This window comes from Bison bison, unplaced genomic scaffold, assembly GCF_000754665.1.
Source record: "Bison bison bison isolate TAMUID 2011002044 unplaced genomic scaffold, Bison_UMD1.0 scf7180017864145, whole genome shotgun sequence".
In the NCBI taxonomy this organism is placed as follows: domain Eukaryota; kingdom Metazoa; phylum Chordata; class Mammalia; order Artiodactyla; family Bovidae; genus Bison; species Bison bison.
This window is the reverse complement of record NW_011494717.1, coordinates 10,367,232-10,381,451: the sequence shown is the minus strand read 5'-3', so window position 1 is coordinate 10,381,451 and position 14,220 is coordinate 10,367,232. Positions and strand designations below refer to the sequence as shown.

Genomic DNA, 14,220 nt, shown 5'->3' with positions numbered 1-14,220 from the left:
TTAAGGTAGACGTTATCCATGCTTTATTGCAGTTGAAGAAAGAAGGTCAGTCCTAATAATTCAGGATGGGAATCATTTTGTACTCCTGTCTGCTCCCCAGCTCCCCTCCACCCAGAGCCCGCAGGTGCTCGAGACTTTATTTGATCATGAAGAATGGAATTCAAGCGACTGAAACACCACCCAGGTGAATGTATTCAGGAGAAGCCTCTGCTTTCTCCTGCTCCTCTCACTGTCCTCACTTCCTGCTCACCCAGCACGGGGTGACAGTGTTCTGATGGCAGCAGGCTTGTTGCTAGATGGGACAGCCATGGCCCAGTAGGGGTGGGCCCTGGGCCTCCAGGAAGGCACACGTTCCCTTGGCCCTTGGTGTGTCACAGTGCCAGCTGCCAAACAGAGGCACAAGCTTCTAGTGACACGTCTTATGGATTTCGCGTAGAGCACAGCGGGTACACATTTGAGTGGCCTCCTGTTGCTGAAGCCTGGTGAGTCCTGGCTGCCACCCAGCAATGCCATGCGGCTCAGGTGTGCTTTGTCGCTCAGTCGTGGTCTGACTCTTGCAACCCCATGGACTGTAGCCCACCAGGCTCCTCTGTCCATGGGATTTCCCAGGCAAGAGTACTGGAGTGGGTTGCCGTTTCCTACTCCAGGGGATCTTCCTGACCCAGGGATCGAACCTGCGTCTCTTGCTTCTCTGCATTGGCAAACAGATTCTTTACCTCTGCGCCACCGGGGAAGCCCATGCTTGCTCAGGAGCCAGCCTCAAACTGATCTGCTGCAGGGAGGCAGATTCCCTGCCAGCTGGATGTGGGATCTCTTTTTCTTTGCCCAGGTCAACTTTGACTTGTATTTATTTCACCCAGGTGACTTTGGAATGAGCACTCGCAACTTCTGTAGGTGGCACTCAGGAAAAAACCCCCTCCAACTGGTCATTGAACAAATAAGCAGTTTAATTTAGCTTGGTTCTTTTATAAAAACATCTTCCTCCTTCCTTCTTTTAACTTAAAAAATATGAAGTACACATACAGAAAAAGTCTGAAGTGTATATACATTCAATTATAAGAACAGTAATCAAGCAAGATCTTGTGAAACTACCACCCACGTTTAGAAATTGCCATTCCAGTATCTTAGAAGCCTTCTGTAGATCCTTCCTCAATTGCCAGCCCCTCCTTCTCTCAAAAGTAACATTACTGATTTTTCTGATAGTTGTTACACTGATTTCCTTGACGACTACTACTACCTAACAGAGGTCCCTTATGGCTCAGAAGGTAAAGCATCTGCCTACAATGCAGGAGACTCGGGTTCCATCCCTGGGTCCGGAAGTTCCCCTGGAGAAGGAAATGGCAGCCCACTCCAGTATTCTTGCCTGGAAAATCCCATGGACGGAGGAGCCCGGTAGGTTACAGTCCATGGGGTCGCAAAGAGTCGGACACGACTGAGCGACTTCACTGTCACTACCTAATCCCATGTTTAAATGGAGCCGTATTTCACGTGTTCTTTGCCATACTTTCTTTTTGCTCAGTTATATGTGAGTCACCCAAGCTGATGAATGTAACTGTAGTTATTTCCACTGATGCATAAATACTTAGATTAATATACCATAGGTTATTTTCCCAGTCCATTATTGATGGATATTCATCTCATTTCTGGCTTTATTGTTTTTATGAACAACACTGCCACAAATATTCTTGTGCACATCTCCCCAAAGAGACACATTTGCAAATGATCATTTGAGAACCATCACCTAGGGATGGAATTAATGGATCATTGCTTTCCACTTGTTTAACCCTACTAGGTTTTCATAATATATCCTATTGTTTTATATATTTTCTCATAATTAAAAAAGTTTTCCCCTTATGAATTTTAAAAAGTATTTTCAAAAAGTTAAAAAAAATTCTCAATATAGGATGAACATATGTCTAGACTTTCGGTTCAGTTCAGTCAGTCATGTCTGACTCTTTGTGACCCCAAGGACTGCATGGACTGCAGCACACCAGGCTTCCCTGTCCATCACCAACTCCCGGAGCTTGCTCAACCTCATGTCCGCCGAGTCAGTGATGCCATCCCACCGTCTAGACTTTAACTCAGTTATTAACGAGGGAATCATTATGATGGTCAAGTTTGGTTTAAATGAGAATTTGAGGAAGGAGATTTACATTGTTAGTTGGCCAAAGAAATGCTGAAATATGTTTCTAATAGAAAACTGGTTAATGTTCTACAGGGTGATAAAATCATAACCTTGATTTTATCTTTTTTATCAGTCAGAAATATGTTAACATTAACATAATTTCAGAGTATCTGGGCTCTAATCAAATAGAAAGGTCAAACACAAGTGTATTTTAGATAACAATATTTCATGAGCGAGCTTGTTCAGCAGTGACATTAAAGGACATGTGGTCACTCTTGCCTGCCTTCTAAGTTTGGGATATTTTTTTCTTAACAATACAGCAATTTGCTTCCAAGTTTGTGGTGAGGATCAAATGAAAGCATATAAAAACACTTTGTAAACTGTAAGGTACCAAATATATCTTCCTTATTATGGTTGTTTCACCAAATCCCCATTGAATAATCTATTGGCTTTGATATGGATATGAGAAGGGAGTACATTATTGAATATCTACTTTTTAAACTATTGCTTTCATCTAATTTAATTCTAACAAAAAGACTGAAAAAACAGTGAATCTGCTTCAGTTTCTCTGTCTATAAGATTGGGATAACTGTAGTACCTTTCTCATTGGGCTGTTGTGAGAATTAATGAGTAATATAGACTATTAAAAACAGTACTTGATACGCAGTAAATACACCAGACATTGGTTTATTGAATTTCTAATCTGTTATTTGAACAAATCTAATGAAGATTATTTTAATAACAATATATTTTATTTTTAGAATTTCCATTTGGTTCTTAGTTTTTTAATAAATCTGCCCTTATTAAAAAATACTACCTTTTTCTTGTCTCATGTTTTAAGTGCCTTTTGTCTTTAATCTTCTGAAATCTACTTGTCTGTAGTCTGTCTTCAGTACTGTTACATAAAATGGGGCTCTAATCCTATCATATGTTTCCTGTCATATATTGGGTCTACTAATTCTCACTGGGATTGTCTCTTCATTTTTTTCCCCTAATTAAAAGACTTGCTAGCTGCTACAACCCCATTGTAGTTAATTTTTCTTTCCTTTTTTTGGCTGCTCTGTGTCTGCGTGTGTTGCCACGTGCAGGCTGTCTCCAGCTGAGGTGAGTGGGGGCTACTCTTGTGATGCGCGAGCTCCGCATTGCAGTGGCTTCTTTTGTAGAGCATGGGCTTTAAGCATGTGGGCTGCAGTAGCTGTGGTGTAGTTGTCCTGCAGCCTGTAGTTGTCTGGCTTAGTTGTCCTGCGGCGTGTGGAATATTCCCAGACCAGGGATTGAACCCGTCCCCTACATTGACAGGCAGCTTCTTATCCACTGTACCACCAGATGAGTCCTATAGTAAAATTTTAAAAGCTTACTAGCTAGAGATGGCTGAATTCTTCAGACCCATTGGAAGCACAAAAACTTACGGTGCCATCATAGCCTTGTGATGCTAATATGTATCCCTGTTTTTCTAGATCACATTTGATCTTATATCACATTTATTTGCAGTTCAGGCCAATTTTCAGCTAGAATCATCTATTTTGTATTTTGGGGTTATTCTTCTACTCTGGAAACCAGTATTTATTTTGATGAATGTTCCATTATGGAATGAAACCATAACTCTGGGTCAATTAACACTTTCTGAGTCTTGAGTTTCTCTTCTGTTTAAAAAAAAAGGGGAGGGGGAAGCGGGGGGATGATCAAAGGCATATGGAAGCTTAATTGTGCACCATTTGTCTGTTGTAGTATAAACATTGTATGTCAACTTTTATTGGCATTATTTTTCTTGTACCAATCTTTTCCCAGTAGCATTCAGTCCCAAATCAAATACTGCCTGATACTATAACTATTATAACAATATAATCATATTAATTCCTTGTCCTTGCCATAGTGTCCCCCCTAATCTCATGCTGGCTCAAACATCCTCATTTTCTGGAAAACATCTTTCTTGTTGTCCTATATACACACCATACTCATTCATCTCTCTACTTAAATGGAGTTTTCCAGTCTCCATGACCCCATTCTTTTCAGCCTCTAACCAAAGCATCTCTTCATCCTTCAGAACTCAAATTTCCATGTTCTTTATGAAGGCTTTTGACCACGTGTAATCCACATTAATCTTTTCTGATGCTGGGTTCAATTCCTGGGTTGGGAAGATCCCCTGGAGAAGGAAATGGCAACCCACTCCAGTGTTCTTGCCTGGGAAATTCCATGGACCGAGGAGCCTGGCAGGCTTCAGTCCACGAGGTTGTAAAGAGTCAGACATGACTGAGGGACTAACGCTTTTCTTTCAACCTTTTTTGAATGAAAAAGCCTTCATGGAAAGTATCATGGAGTGCTGCTTTCTTAGGATTTGGTGACTTTGCTCCTGGTGTGGCCATGGTTGTCTTCCTAACTAGACTGAACATTTTCCTGGGGGAAAAGGGAATGTTCCAGTGTATATATACTACCACCAGGTTCAAGTAAGTGCTCTCATGTATTTTTAAATTTCGGCTTTTTAGCATAGATTTGGTGGGAATGTGGGTGGGTTTGTAGTTGAGTCCCTCCAGAGGGGGTTTCCTTTTATTTCTCCAAAGTGTTCCTTGGTTCCCCATGTGGGACCACATCTTTCATAAATTTTTCAGACTGGGGGCTCCTGGATTACTCAGGTAGTATAAATTTCAATCCCAATCCAAGTGAGGGTAGACTTGTGAGTTTCATGGTTCTTTGAAGTAGGAACTACTGAAATGGAAACTTAGGAAATCAAAAACAAATTGAATTATTCAACCTCATGGGTTGTCTTGGTTGTTATGCTGTGTTAAGCCAAGAACACAAGCTGGGATGTGGTCGTTCTTTAGGGTGTGTGATTATTTAGTCATTGTTTTTTGTCCACAGGAAGAAGTGGGGGCAGGTATGCCATTTCCTCTTGTTCAGAAGCAGAAATTGAAACTAGAAAACTGGGACTGGGAGGTCCTCTGGAGAGACTATTCATTTTTGCCAAAGAGAAATAAGATGATGAACCTCTGTGAGTGAAAGGCAAGTAGTCTTCATCCACACATTACTCCCAAGTCCCCAAACCCATCTCTGAACCTAAGTCCCCAGTAATCTAGACCCAAGCTCAACTCTTCATAGAAGAGCAAATGACCCACCTTCATGTGTGCAGTGTTTTAGAGGAACAGAAAACTTTTATACAGCTTCTGTTTTTTTAAGCAAGACTGGGAGATAGGCAAAATAAATACTCTTATTTCCATTTTTCCATTGTATAGATGAAATGTCTGAGAAACTGGAACTCAGGTTGGTAATGGGGTTTGATGAAAGCCACACATTCAGATGATATATCATATTCTTTGAAATCTCAGGCTTTGGGATCAGAAAGATATGTTGATCCTGATTTAATGGACTTTTGCTTGTTTTTTATGGACGTGAAGTTCCCATGACATATCATTAGCCATTTTAAAATGAGCAATTCAGTGGCATTCAGTGGATTGACAATGTTGTGAAATCACTAGCTCTGTCTTCAGAGTTTTTTATTATCCCCTCCCTAGGTTTTTGTGCCGAATAAAAGAGCTTATCTGTGTAAGAATTCAGCTGAGGGGCTTGTCCCTGGTAGGGGCTGAATGAAGGGAGGCTGTGTTAACAGACTCTGTCTAGCTCTCTCATAAACTTGGTACTGTAGAAAGAGGGATTCTTTCCTAAATGTAGCACCTCGAGAAAGTTTGAGGATATATGAAGTGTTCGTATCCCAATCCTTTTGTAAAATGACATTTCAAAGTTGCTGTCTTCTGGGAAACCTTTCCCAAGGAACTTCTATTCTCAAGAGCAGACACATTAACCCACAGCTGCCCCAGGACTGAGTCACACAGTCACAGAGCATCTTATCTTCTGAAAAGAGTGCATCTCTGGGCCAGGACATGCGCAACCTTGGAGGCACTGCAGTGTTCTACCTTGCCCTGAGCACAGAAATGTGCATAATAGATATGTGTTGGATTGTACCCAGTGGTGGCCGGCAATGGTGACTGGCATTTCCCCCACATTTGAAATAGGGTTTTGGTGATGGAAGACAGGCTTGTAGGGTGACAGTCTGGGCTTGGCTGGCCATCCCTTGGGCAGTTCTGGTTGAGATGAAAGTTTCTAGTTCCCACACCTGCAGCATGCAAGAGGTGAAAGGTGAGTGCTTCAAGCAGGCAAACTCAAGAATAGAACAGCTTTGGCCTTTATTTAAATGCACCAATTCCAGGAGGGTAGGTCCCAGGCCCCAGGAAGCCACGACTATCCATTTGGCCTCCTGTGCCCCAGCTTTGGAGCGGCCTCTGTAGTGGGCAAACGGGGGCCGATGTGGAGGGCTGGGAAGTTCAGGATGAGAGCCCGTACAAGGCTGGCAGGCCTAGAAGCTCATGGTGTTCAGACTTAGGGGAGAGTTTTCCTTCTGGTGGCCTCTTAGGGCTCTCCAGGTCATCACCGCACCGACACCAACCACCAGGCCACCTCCTGCCGCCACTGGCATGGCCCAGGAGAGCACTGAGGGTTCTGTGTCAGCCTGGTCTTGGAGCAGCTGACTGTTCCTCAGGGTGCGGAGATAGGGGTTCTCCTGTGGAGGAGGAGAGAGTTCTGGGTCAGGGGCTGGAAAACCGTCCATCTGAGGCTTCTGTGGTCTCTATCCCAGTGATGGAGCAATGGCCTTGTTTCCACAGCCCATCTCTTATTTGTAAAGCTTCTTCATCCACACTCAGCCCAAGCCCCTTGGATGAGGAGGGGTATCCAAAGTGGATACACTTTTGGTTTGGTTTTTGGTTTCTCACCAGCACCTCCTTTCTTGTCAACTCAGTTTTGAATGATCAGGAACTGATAGGTGACCCATGGAAGGGAGACCTGGGGTGCTGGCAGAGCCCCCACCTCTGTTTCCTCTAGGCTGCCACTGGACAGCTACTCCCCTCCTCCCTTCCCAGGGGTGCCTGTGAATGGGAAGGTTGGGGTGCACGGACAGCTGGTTCTGCAGTGGACTAAGCACCCCAAATGCAAAGGGCCTGCCTCCCTGGATCCGTTCTGTTCCCCCAGTGAAGGCTGATGGCATGCTGGCATGTGCTGGGAGCTCGGAGAGTGCCTGAGGGTTGAGATGTGATGTCGTTCGTGGTCCAGTTGGGAGATGAGAGGTGTTGAGAAATAATCACATCACCACGGGGCCTGGGTCAGGGCTTGTGAGAGGTATGCGGAGAAAAGACACCAACACTGGGATGCATCTGGGGTGGGAGTGTAGAGGAGATAGGGTGAACAACAGCAGAGAAGGGGCAACACCTGGGCCTTGTAGGATATGAACATTTTCCACAGCGGAAATGGGGGATGACCCTCCAAGGGGAGCAGATGGCCGAAGTGGAAGCACAGACAGGGGCCATTGTGGGTCTTGTTTGGGAAGTGGCTCCATTTTCCAGGAGCGGAGTCGTGTATCTAAGGTGATACAGGGAGGTGGGCCTCCGGTCTGGACTTTCTTCGGTGGGACATGGGGACCAGGGAAAGGTTTCAAGCAGTCTTGACAAGATTGGAATTCCTTCCAGGTATGCCACTCTGTGTCTGGCAATGATTACAGAATGGGCAGAGAAGGCAGACAAGAGCCAGGGAGGCAAGGTGGGGGGCTTTGTCAGTGGTCTGGGGGAGGGTGTCTGGGCCTGGACACTGGGAGTGCTAGAAAGCCAGAAAGAGATGCAGGTACCCAGCACAGACATGATGTCTTATTTCTCTGCCTTGCAGCCCCCAGTATCAGGAGCATGCCTGGCACAGGAGGGCTCCTTGGTACACGTTTAAGGCAGAGGATGCCTCAGACCCTCTGGGATCGTGGTGGGTAATGAGGGTCTGGCCAGTGTTTGCTCATCTGCCTCCCCTGGGCCTCTTCCTGCTTCAGTGAGCCTGTGCTTTCTCCCTTGCCTCACTCCCGGCTCCCTCATCATTTCTCAGGAGGACCTGAGAAATGTCAGGGGCAGCGAGGGGAGGTGAGATTTGAGAAGGGTGGCCATGAATGACCGTGTCCAATGGTAGAGCCTCCCAGGGGACTCTGGTGCCTCTGGGTGGCCAGGGCCCTCCTCCCCCAGGTCGGACTCCTGTTGCATACCAGAGAGGCGGGACCTTACTCACAGCAGAGGGGCACTTGAGCTTGGTTCGGCTGTAGGTGAAGTTGTTGGAGGTGGTCTTATGGCCCAAGGGTTCTAGCTGAAGAGAGAAAAGGAAACCTTGATTTCCTCCAAGGCTGAGCCCCAACCGCTGTTGGAGGGAAGAGTATCTCACACCAGGTTCGTCCCTTTTTCTGAAACCAGCAAAGGCTCAAGACCCACGGCCGACACTTGCCACCCTGAGGCCAGAGCTGGACCTGACTTATGACTCAGAGATTGGCAAATCAGAGTCCATCAGAGCAGAAGGACCCTGAGACTATATCTGGGATTTACTGTGAAGGACACTGAGACCTAGGGGAGTCTGATCCGTTCAGAGGCCTCAGCAAATGATGAGTCAGGGTAGGGGGGCACAGGGCTCAGGACCTCCATCTCCTGTATCCCTGGGAGTGGCTGTGAATGCAGATACTCTGCATTTTCAACTTTAAAAAATGGTGATGAGCATATTTCCCAACTTCTCGAAGTGTCTGGGGATAATCAATTTCAAGAACATTTTGAAAATGCACTGGTTACCATGACATCATTACTATGCTTGACTTGTTGATCCTTAAGAAATTGGAGCTTTCTTGCTTGAGCTACTTTTGTGTTTTTTGTATAGATGGAAAGGTTTACTTGAAACCTCCTGGGGAGCAATTATGGCTCATGTTTAGCTTAATGCATTTGATCCTGGGACCTCTGAGAATGAGCTGGAGGCTGCTGTAACCTCCTCCCCAGCTTCTTTAGCCAGTACCCTGCCCTGTGACACGTGGCCTGCACCAAGGAGATGGATCCCTGGCACTCACCTGTCCAGACTCCATCCTGAACGTCTGGCCTCCACCCATCCCGTGATCTGCTCCATGCCTGTCCCTGACCTCATCAGCTCCGGACACCCACGTACTGCCCAGGAGGGAAGTGAAAGTCCACTGTGCCAGCTAATGACCACACCTGGCCCAGGACCTTGCTTTTTGGTGTCTTAAAGCCTTTTTGTACCTGTTTGTTAGTAACAATTAGAGGAGAACGAGGTGCTCTGGTCCTGGGAGAGATGCTGCTGTGAATGGACAGAGCACAGTGGGCTCATGGGCTGGGGTCCTGGCTCTGCTAATACTGCTGTGTGGGGCTAGGCAGGCTCCAGAACTACCCCAGGGTTAGGGGTGGGGCATTAAACTGTGACTGGACAACTCCACATCTGGTGTTGTGAGCATCAAATGAGAAGATGAAACACGTGTGAGCGGGAGGTGGCTTACATAGGTAACATAGCATTATTTCTATTGTAACAGAACCACCTAGAGAGAGAACAGATGCCACAGATCAGGTTGGCTGACTCCCAGTGATATTCCAGGAACCCAGGAACTAACTGGCGTAGAGGAAGGTAGTAATCATATGGTTTTGATGATTGTATCTGTTTCTACTGATTCCTTCAGCTTGGTACACAATCTACTCTATCCTCTATCTCCCAGGTTGAAGTCCCTCCCACCTCTCCACCAGCTGCCTTCACCTTTTTTTTTTTTTTTGGACTGCCTTCACTCTTATTCCCCATAGTTCTAGAAGAGTTGTTTTTAGCCCCTGTTGCACTTTCCAACAAAGGAACATCTAGTCAAAGCTTTGGTTTTTCTAGTAGTCATGTATGGATGTGAGAGTTGGACTATAAAGAAAGCTGAGCACCGAAGAATTGATGCTTTTGAACTGTGGTTTTGGAGCAGACTCTTGAGAGTCCCCTGGACTGCAAGGAGATCCAACCAGTCCATCCTAAAGGAAATCAATCCTGAATATTCATTGGAAGGACTGATGCTAAAGCTTAAACTCCAATACTTTGGCCATCTGATGTGAAGAACTGACTCATTGGAAAAGACCCTGATGCTGGGAATGATTGAAGGTGGGAGAAGAAGGGGATGACAGAGGATGAGATGGTTGGATAACATCACGGACTCAATGGATATGAGTTTGAGTAAGCTCCAGGAGTTGGTGATAGACAGGGAAGCCTAGTGTGCTGCAGTCCATGGGGTCGCAGAGAGTCAGACATGACTGAGCGACTGAACTGAACTGCACTTCCTACTCTCCCATTCTCTCTGTCTCTATCACTTGACTCAAGCTCTGGTCAAGGTCACCAGTGATCTGGATTCAGCACTCACTTTCTTTTTTGTCTTGCTTGACTTTTCAGCAGAATATGTCAAAGTTGATGCTTCCTTTTCAAAACAATTGTCTTGGATCCCAAGACACAGCACTGTTATTTCCCTGCCCCCTCCTCCTCCTGTCCTTCTCATCTGTTGCTAGACCAAAAGTTGGAAGAAAGCCCCAGGGTTTGGTGGTTGGCCCTATGCTTTTTTTCACCTAATCTTTCTCTAGTTGCTCTCAGTCAATCCTGTGGCCTTGAATGGCACTTCTAGGCTAATCATCCCCACATTCTCTCCGCACCCACCCCGCCAAATCTCCATTGCTGACTCCCTGGACTCCAGAATCATACATTTAACACCTTACCTGATTCCTTCAGGTGGACTTCTGGAAGGCAGCTCACACTGACCATATCTAAAATAAGAACTTTTGATTTTCCCCTACCAACTGTATTTCTCTCTATGCACCTCAACTGTCCACCCAGATTCCTTGACCCCAAACTGAAGAGTCATCCCTTATTCCTCTTCTACCTCATCCACCAGCCAGTACAAACCACATCCCAGATCCAGCGACTTCCCCTCTCCACTGCCATCCCCTGGTCTCTGCCACCTTCACCTTCCACCTGGACTTTCAGCAGCTTGCTAATGGTCGAGTTCCTCTCTTGCTTCCCTCCTAGCTGTCTCTATGCAGTAGCCAGAGGGCAAACCAGGTCACATGGCTCCCCTGTCGAAAGCCATCCAAGGACCCAGCCCTTGCTCTTGTCCACCTCTCTGACCTTGCTCCCTTCTCTCCAGCCACATTGGCCTTTACGCGCCTCACACACTTCAAGCTCATTCCTGACTCCTGGCCCACACAGGTCCAGTTTCCTCTGCCTGGAACACCCCGGCCTGAGACTTCAGTTTGCCTGGCAGCCTCTTGACATTCAGTTCTCAGTTCACATGTCAGTCTCCAGTGAGGCCTCCCTCTCCCCATCATTTCTCTCTGTCCCAGCACTCTGCTTTAATTTTTTAAAAGCCCTGAATGTGGTCACAAACTACCTTGTTGATTATTTTTTTAAATCTCTTTTCCCCACTAGACTGGAAGCTCTCCAAGAGCAGGGCATCTCTTTTCCCCAGCACCTGGGGCAGCCCCTATGGCATCGTGGTGCTCAGGAAATAGTGGCCTAGTGGGTGGATGGATGAACTGGAGTCACAGAGACCTGGAGCCCACAGGAAGGGGAGTTGTATTTGCTAGAACCCACCTTTCCTAAGGACAGACACTGTGGATACAACAGTGTGGATACAGACACTGTGGATACAACACTGTAGATACAGACACTGTAGCAAAAGACAGGACTGAGACAGTGTGTGTACCAGGGGGCCAGGGTGATGGTGGGGGCTCTAGCCTGCTCTGGGGACTTGGAGAAGGCTTCTTGTTGAAGCCGGCACCTGAGTGCCAGTGCCAGTGTTGAGGTGGGTCAGAGCTAGTTAGGGGAAGGAGGTAGAAAGGGCAGCCAGAGAGAAGGGGATGAGCAAAGGCAAACACAGAGAGGCAGGAGCCAGCATGGGTGGTGCAGGAAACTTCACTCTTTGCTGGATTGCCAAGTGCAGATCACTTGGTAGGAGTGGCTGCTGGAGAGGTTAACTGGGACCAAGACCCGGAAGGCCTGGCATGCCGGGCTAAGGAGCCTGGCTTTTCTTCCCCAGGGAGGGGCCAGCCTTGGACATTTGAGAGCAGGGGTGTGACTTGGTCATATTTCATTTATGGAGAGCATATGGTTGCCCTGTGGAGAGGAGATCTAAAGCAGTAATTCACAAACCCTATGCAATGATCACCTCGGGAGCATCTAAAAAGTATTGAATCTAGGTGCTACCCCAGACAAAGTCAGAATTCCTAGGGATCAGGCCCAGGCACTGTTTTCTTTCTAATTGAAGCTAACATACATATAGAAACAAATATAAAAAATGAATCACTGATAAATTATAACAAAATGAACATACCCGCATAGTCAGCATCCAGGTAGGAAACAGAATATGATCAACACTCAAAAGCTCCCTCCTGCTCTCTCCATGTCCCAATAAGACCATGTATATATTTGCTTGTTTTTGAAGTTTATATGTATAGTTGTATGTTGTTAAAGTTTTAGTCTCATTGCTGTGAAGTTATTTTATTGCATGAATGTGCTGTTTGTTTACCCATCCTGGTAGACATTTGGGGGGTTTCCTGTTTGGTGGTCATGAATAGTGGTGCTATGAAAATTCTTGTCCATCTTTTGGACAAGAAATGTGTGTATACCTTTCTGTTGGGGATATACGTAGGAGTAGAATTGTTGGGTTATAGGGAATACGTGTGTTCAGCTTTAGTAGACATACAAAGTGGTTGTAGGTATTCATTATTTTTAAGAGCCCCCAAATAACTGTAATACACAGCCAGAGCTGTTTTAATGGCTGTAAGCCTTGGAGATAGGGACGTCAATTAGGAGGCTAGCATTGTTTTCTGTTTAGTGGTAGGGGAGATGCCCAGGGAGATGTCAGTGTTAGAAGAGAGTAAGATTTCCACAGAAGAGGGAGCAGGCAGCAGTGGAGGAATAGTTATCAGAAAAGAGGCGACGAGACTGTTCGTAAGAAGACAAAAGAAAATGGAAGAGAAAAACATGCCCTAGTGCTGTTGGAGTTTCTGGCTTTGCAAAAGTCTCTGAAAAAGGAGGCAAAAACTGTTCCTAGAGGAGGGGCATGAGATGGAACAGTTTCAAGAGTGTCTTTTGCCACAGTGGGGCACCCGGGGTATCAGCCAAGGCCTGCAGACACTATGTCATAGGCCTCTAATTATGAGACATGAATTCACCGGTTACACATGTGCTTATCAGGCTGGTGCTGTAGCCAGGATGCCTGGTGATTAGACCTGAGTTCTAATCCTTGTTCTGCCACTTGCTGTTTGACCCCTCGCAAATTGTTCCATGTCTCTGTATTTTAGTTACAGGACATTCTGGCTCGATGACCTACCTCTAAGATCCTCTCCAGCCCTATTGGTTTGTCACTTATTTTATGTCACTTTAGGGGTGAAATTCCAGGAAGAAGATGACCTGAGAAGTTGGCATGATGCTGTAGGTTTATATCTGAGATACTTTTGGAGGAAAACACTGGACTATGTAATTATTCCCACAAATCATATAGCACAGGATAACATATAGTTTTAGGTTTGTTTTGCTTTGTGTTTGCTGCTGTTTTTCAAATTTGGGGTATGGCTGGGGAGCTATGAACAGTCTTGTAGTAGCAATAATATGGCTCCATGCAGCATTTACCTTTCATTTTCAGATCTAAATCCCTTCCACTTGCTTTTATGAAACAGAAGCATTTAATGGGAAGACCTACTGAGCTGCTTTGGAAGAGAAAGGCCAGAACTACATTAAATCATGCAGAATGAGACAGGTGGGTCCTGTAACGCTCAAGTCATCACTATGGCCATCGGTCCCAGGAGACTCAGAGGGTCCTGGCACTGAGAAGTCTCCAAATATCCGCAGGTAGGAAAACCATACCCTGACGGGGACACTGGGAGGGCAAGGCTAAGGGCTTAGCATTCCCGCCCCTCCTTGGAATCCATGGATTCCCCCAGGGTTGCAGGGGGAGAAAGGAAACCATGCAGAGATATCCAGCCTTTACTGGGGCGGGGGCGGGGGCGGGGGGTGGTTAAAAGCATGAATTTGAATGACTCAGTCACTGAAAGACAACTGGACTGCAAAGCAAAAAATCATCAAGAGAAACATAACTGCTCCCAGGGATTATATTGTTTTAACTTTGATTTTAAAAAACCACTGTGGAAGTAGGGTTGGGAGCAAACTCAAAGTGTTCTAATTGCAATTCCCGGTCCTGGACGGACAGAGATGACGGAAGTTCCAGGAGTGGGCAGACTGTG

At 46.0% G+C, this 14,220-nt stretch overlaps 1 protein-coding gene across 1 annotated transcript in view; it reads right to left on the bottom strand.

Annotated features, from left to right (window-relative positions):
• Positions 1–6,326: 6,326 nt before the first annotated feature.
• The window catches only part of PLB1 (phospholipase B1), a 125,817-nt gene continuing 117,923 nt past the window's right edge, over positions 6,327–14,220 (bottom strand). The window contains exons 54-55 of the mRNA XM_010840701.1: positions 8,210–8,284; positions 6,327–6,674 (exon numbers count right to left, since the gene is read on the bottom strand). Of these exons, the coding sequence (XP_010839003.1) occupies positions 6,471–6,674; positions 8,210–8,284 (279 nt within the window). The 3' untranslated portion in view covers positions 6,327–6,470. The remainder of the gene's footprint in view (positions 6,675–8,209; positions 8,285–14,220) is intronic.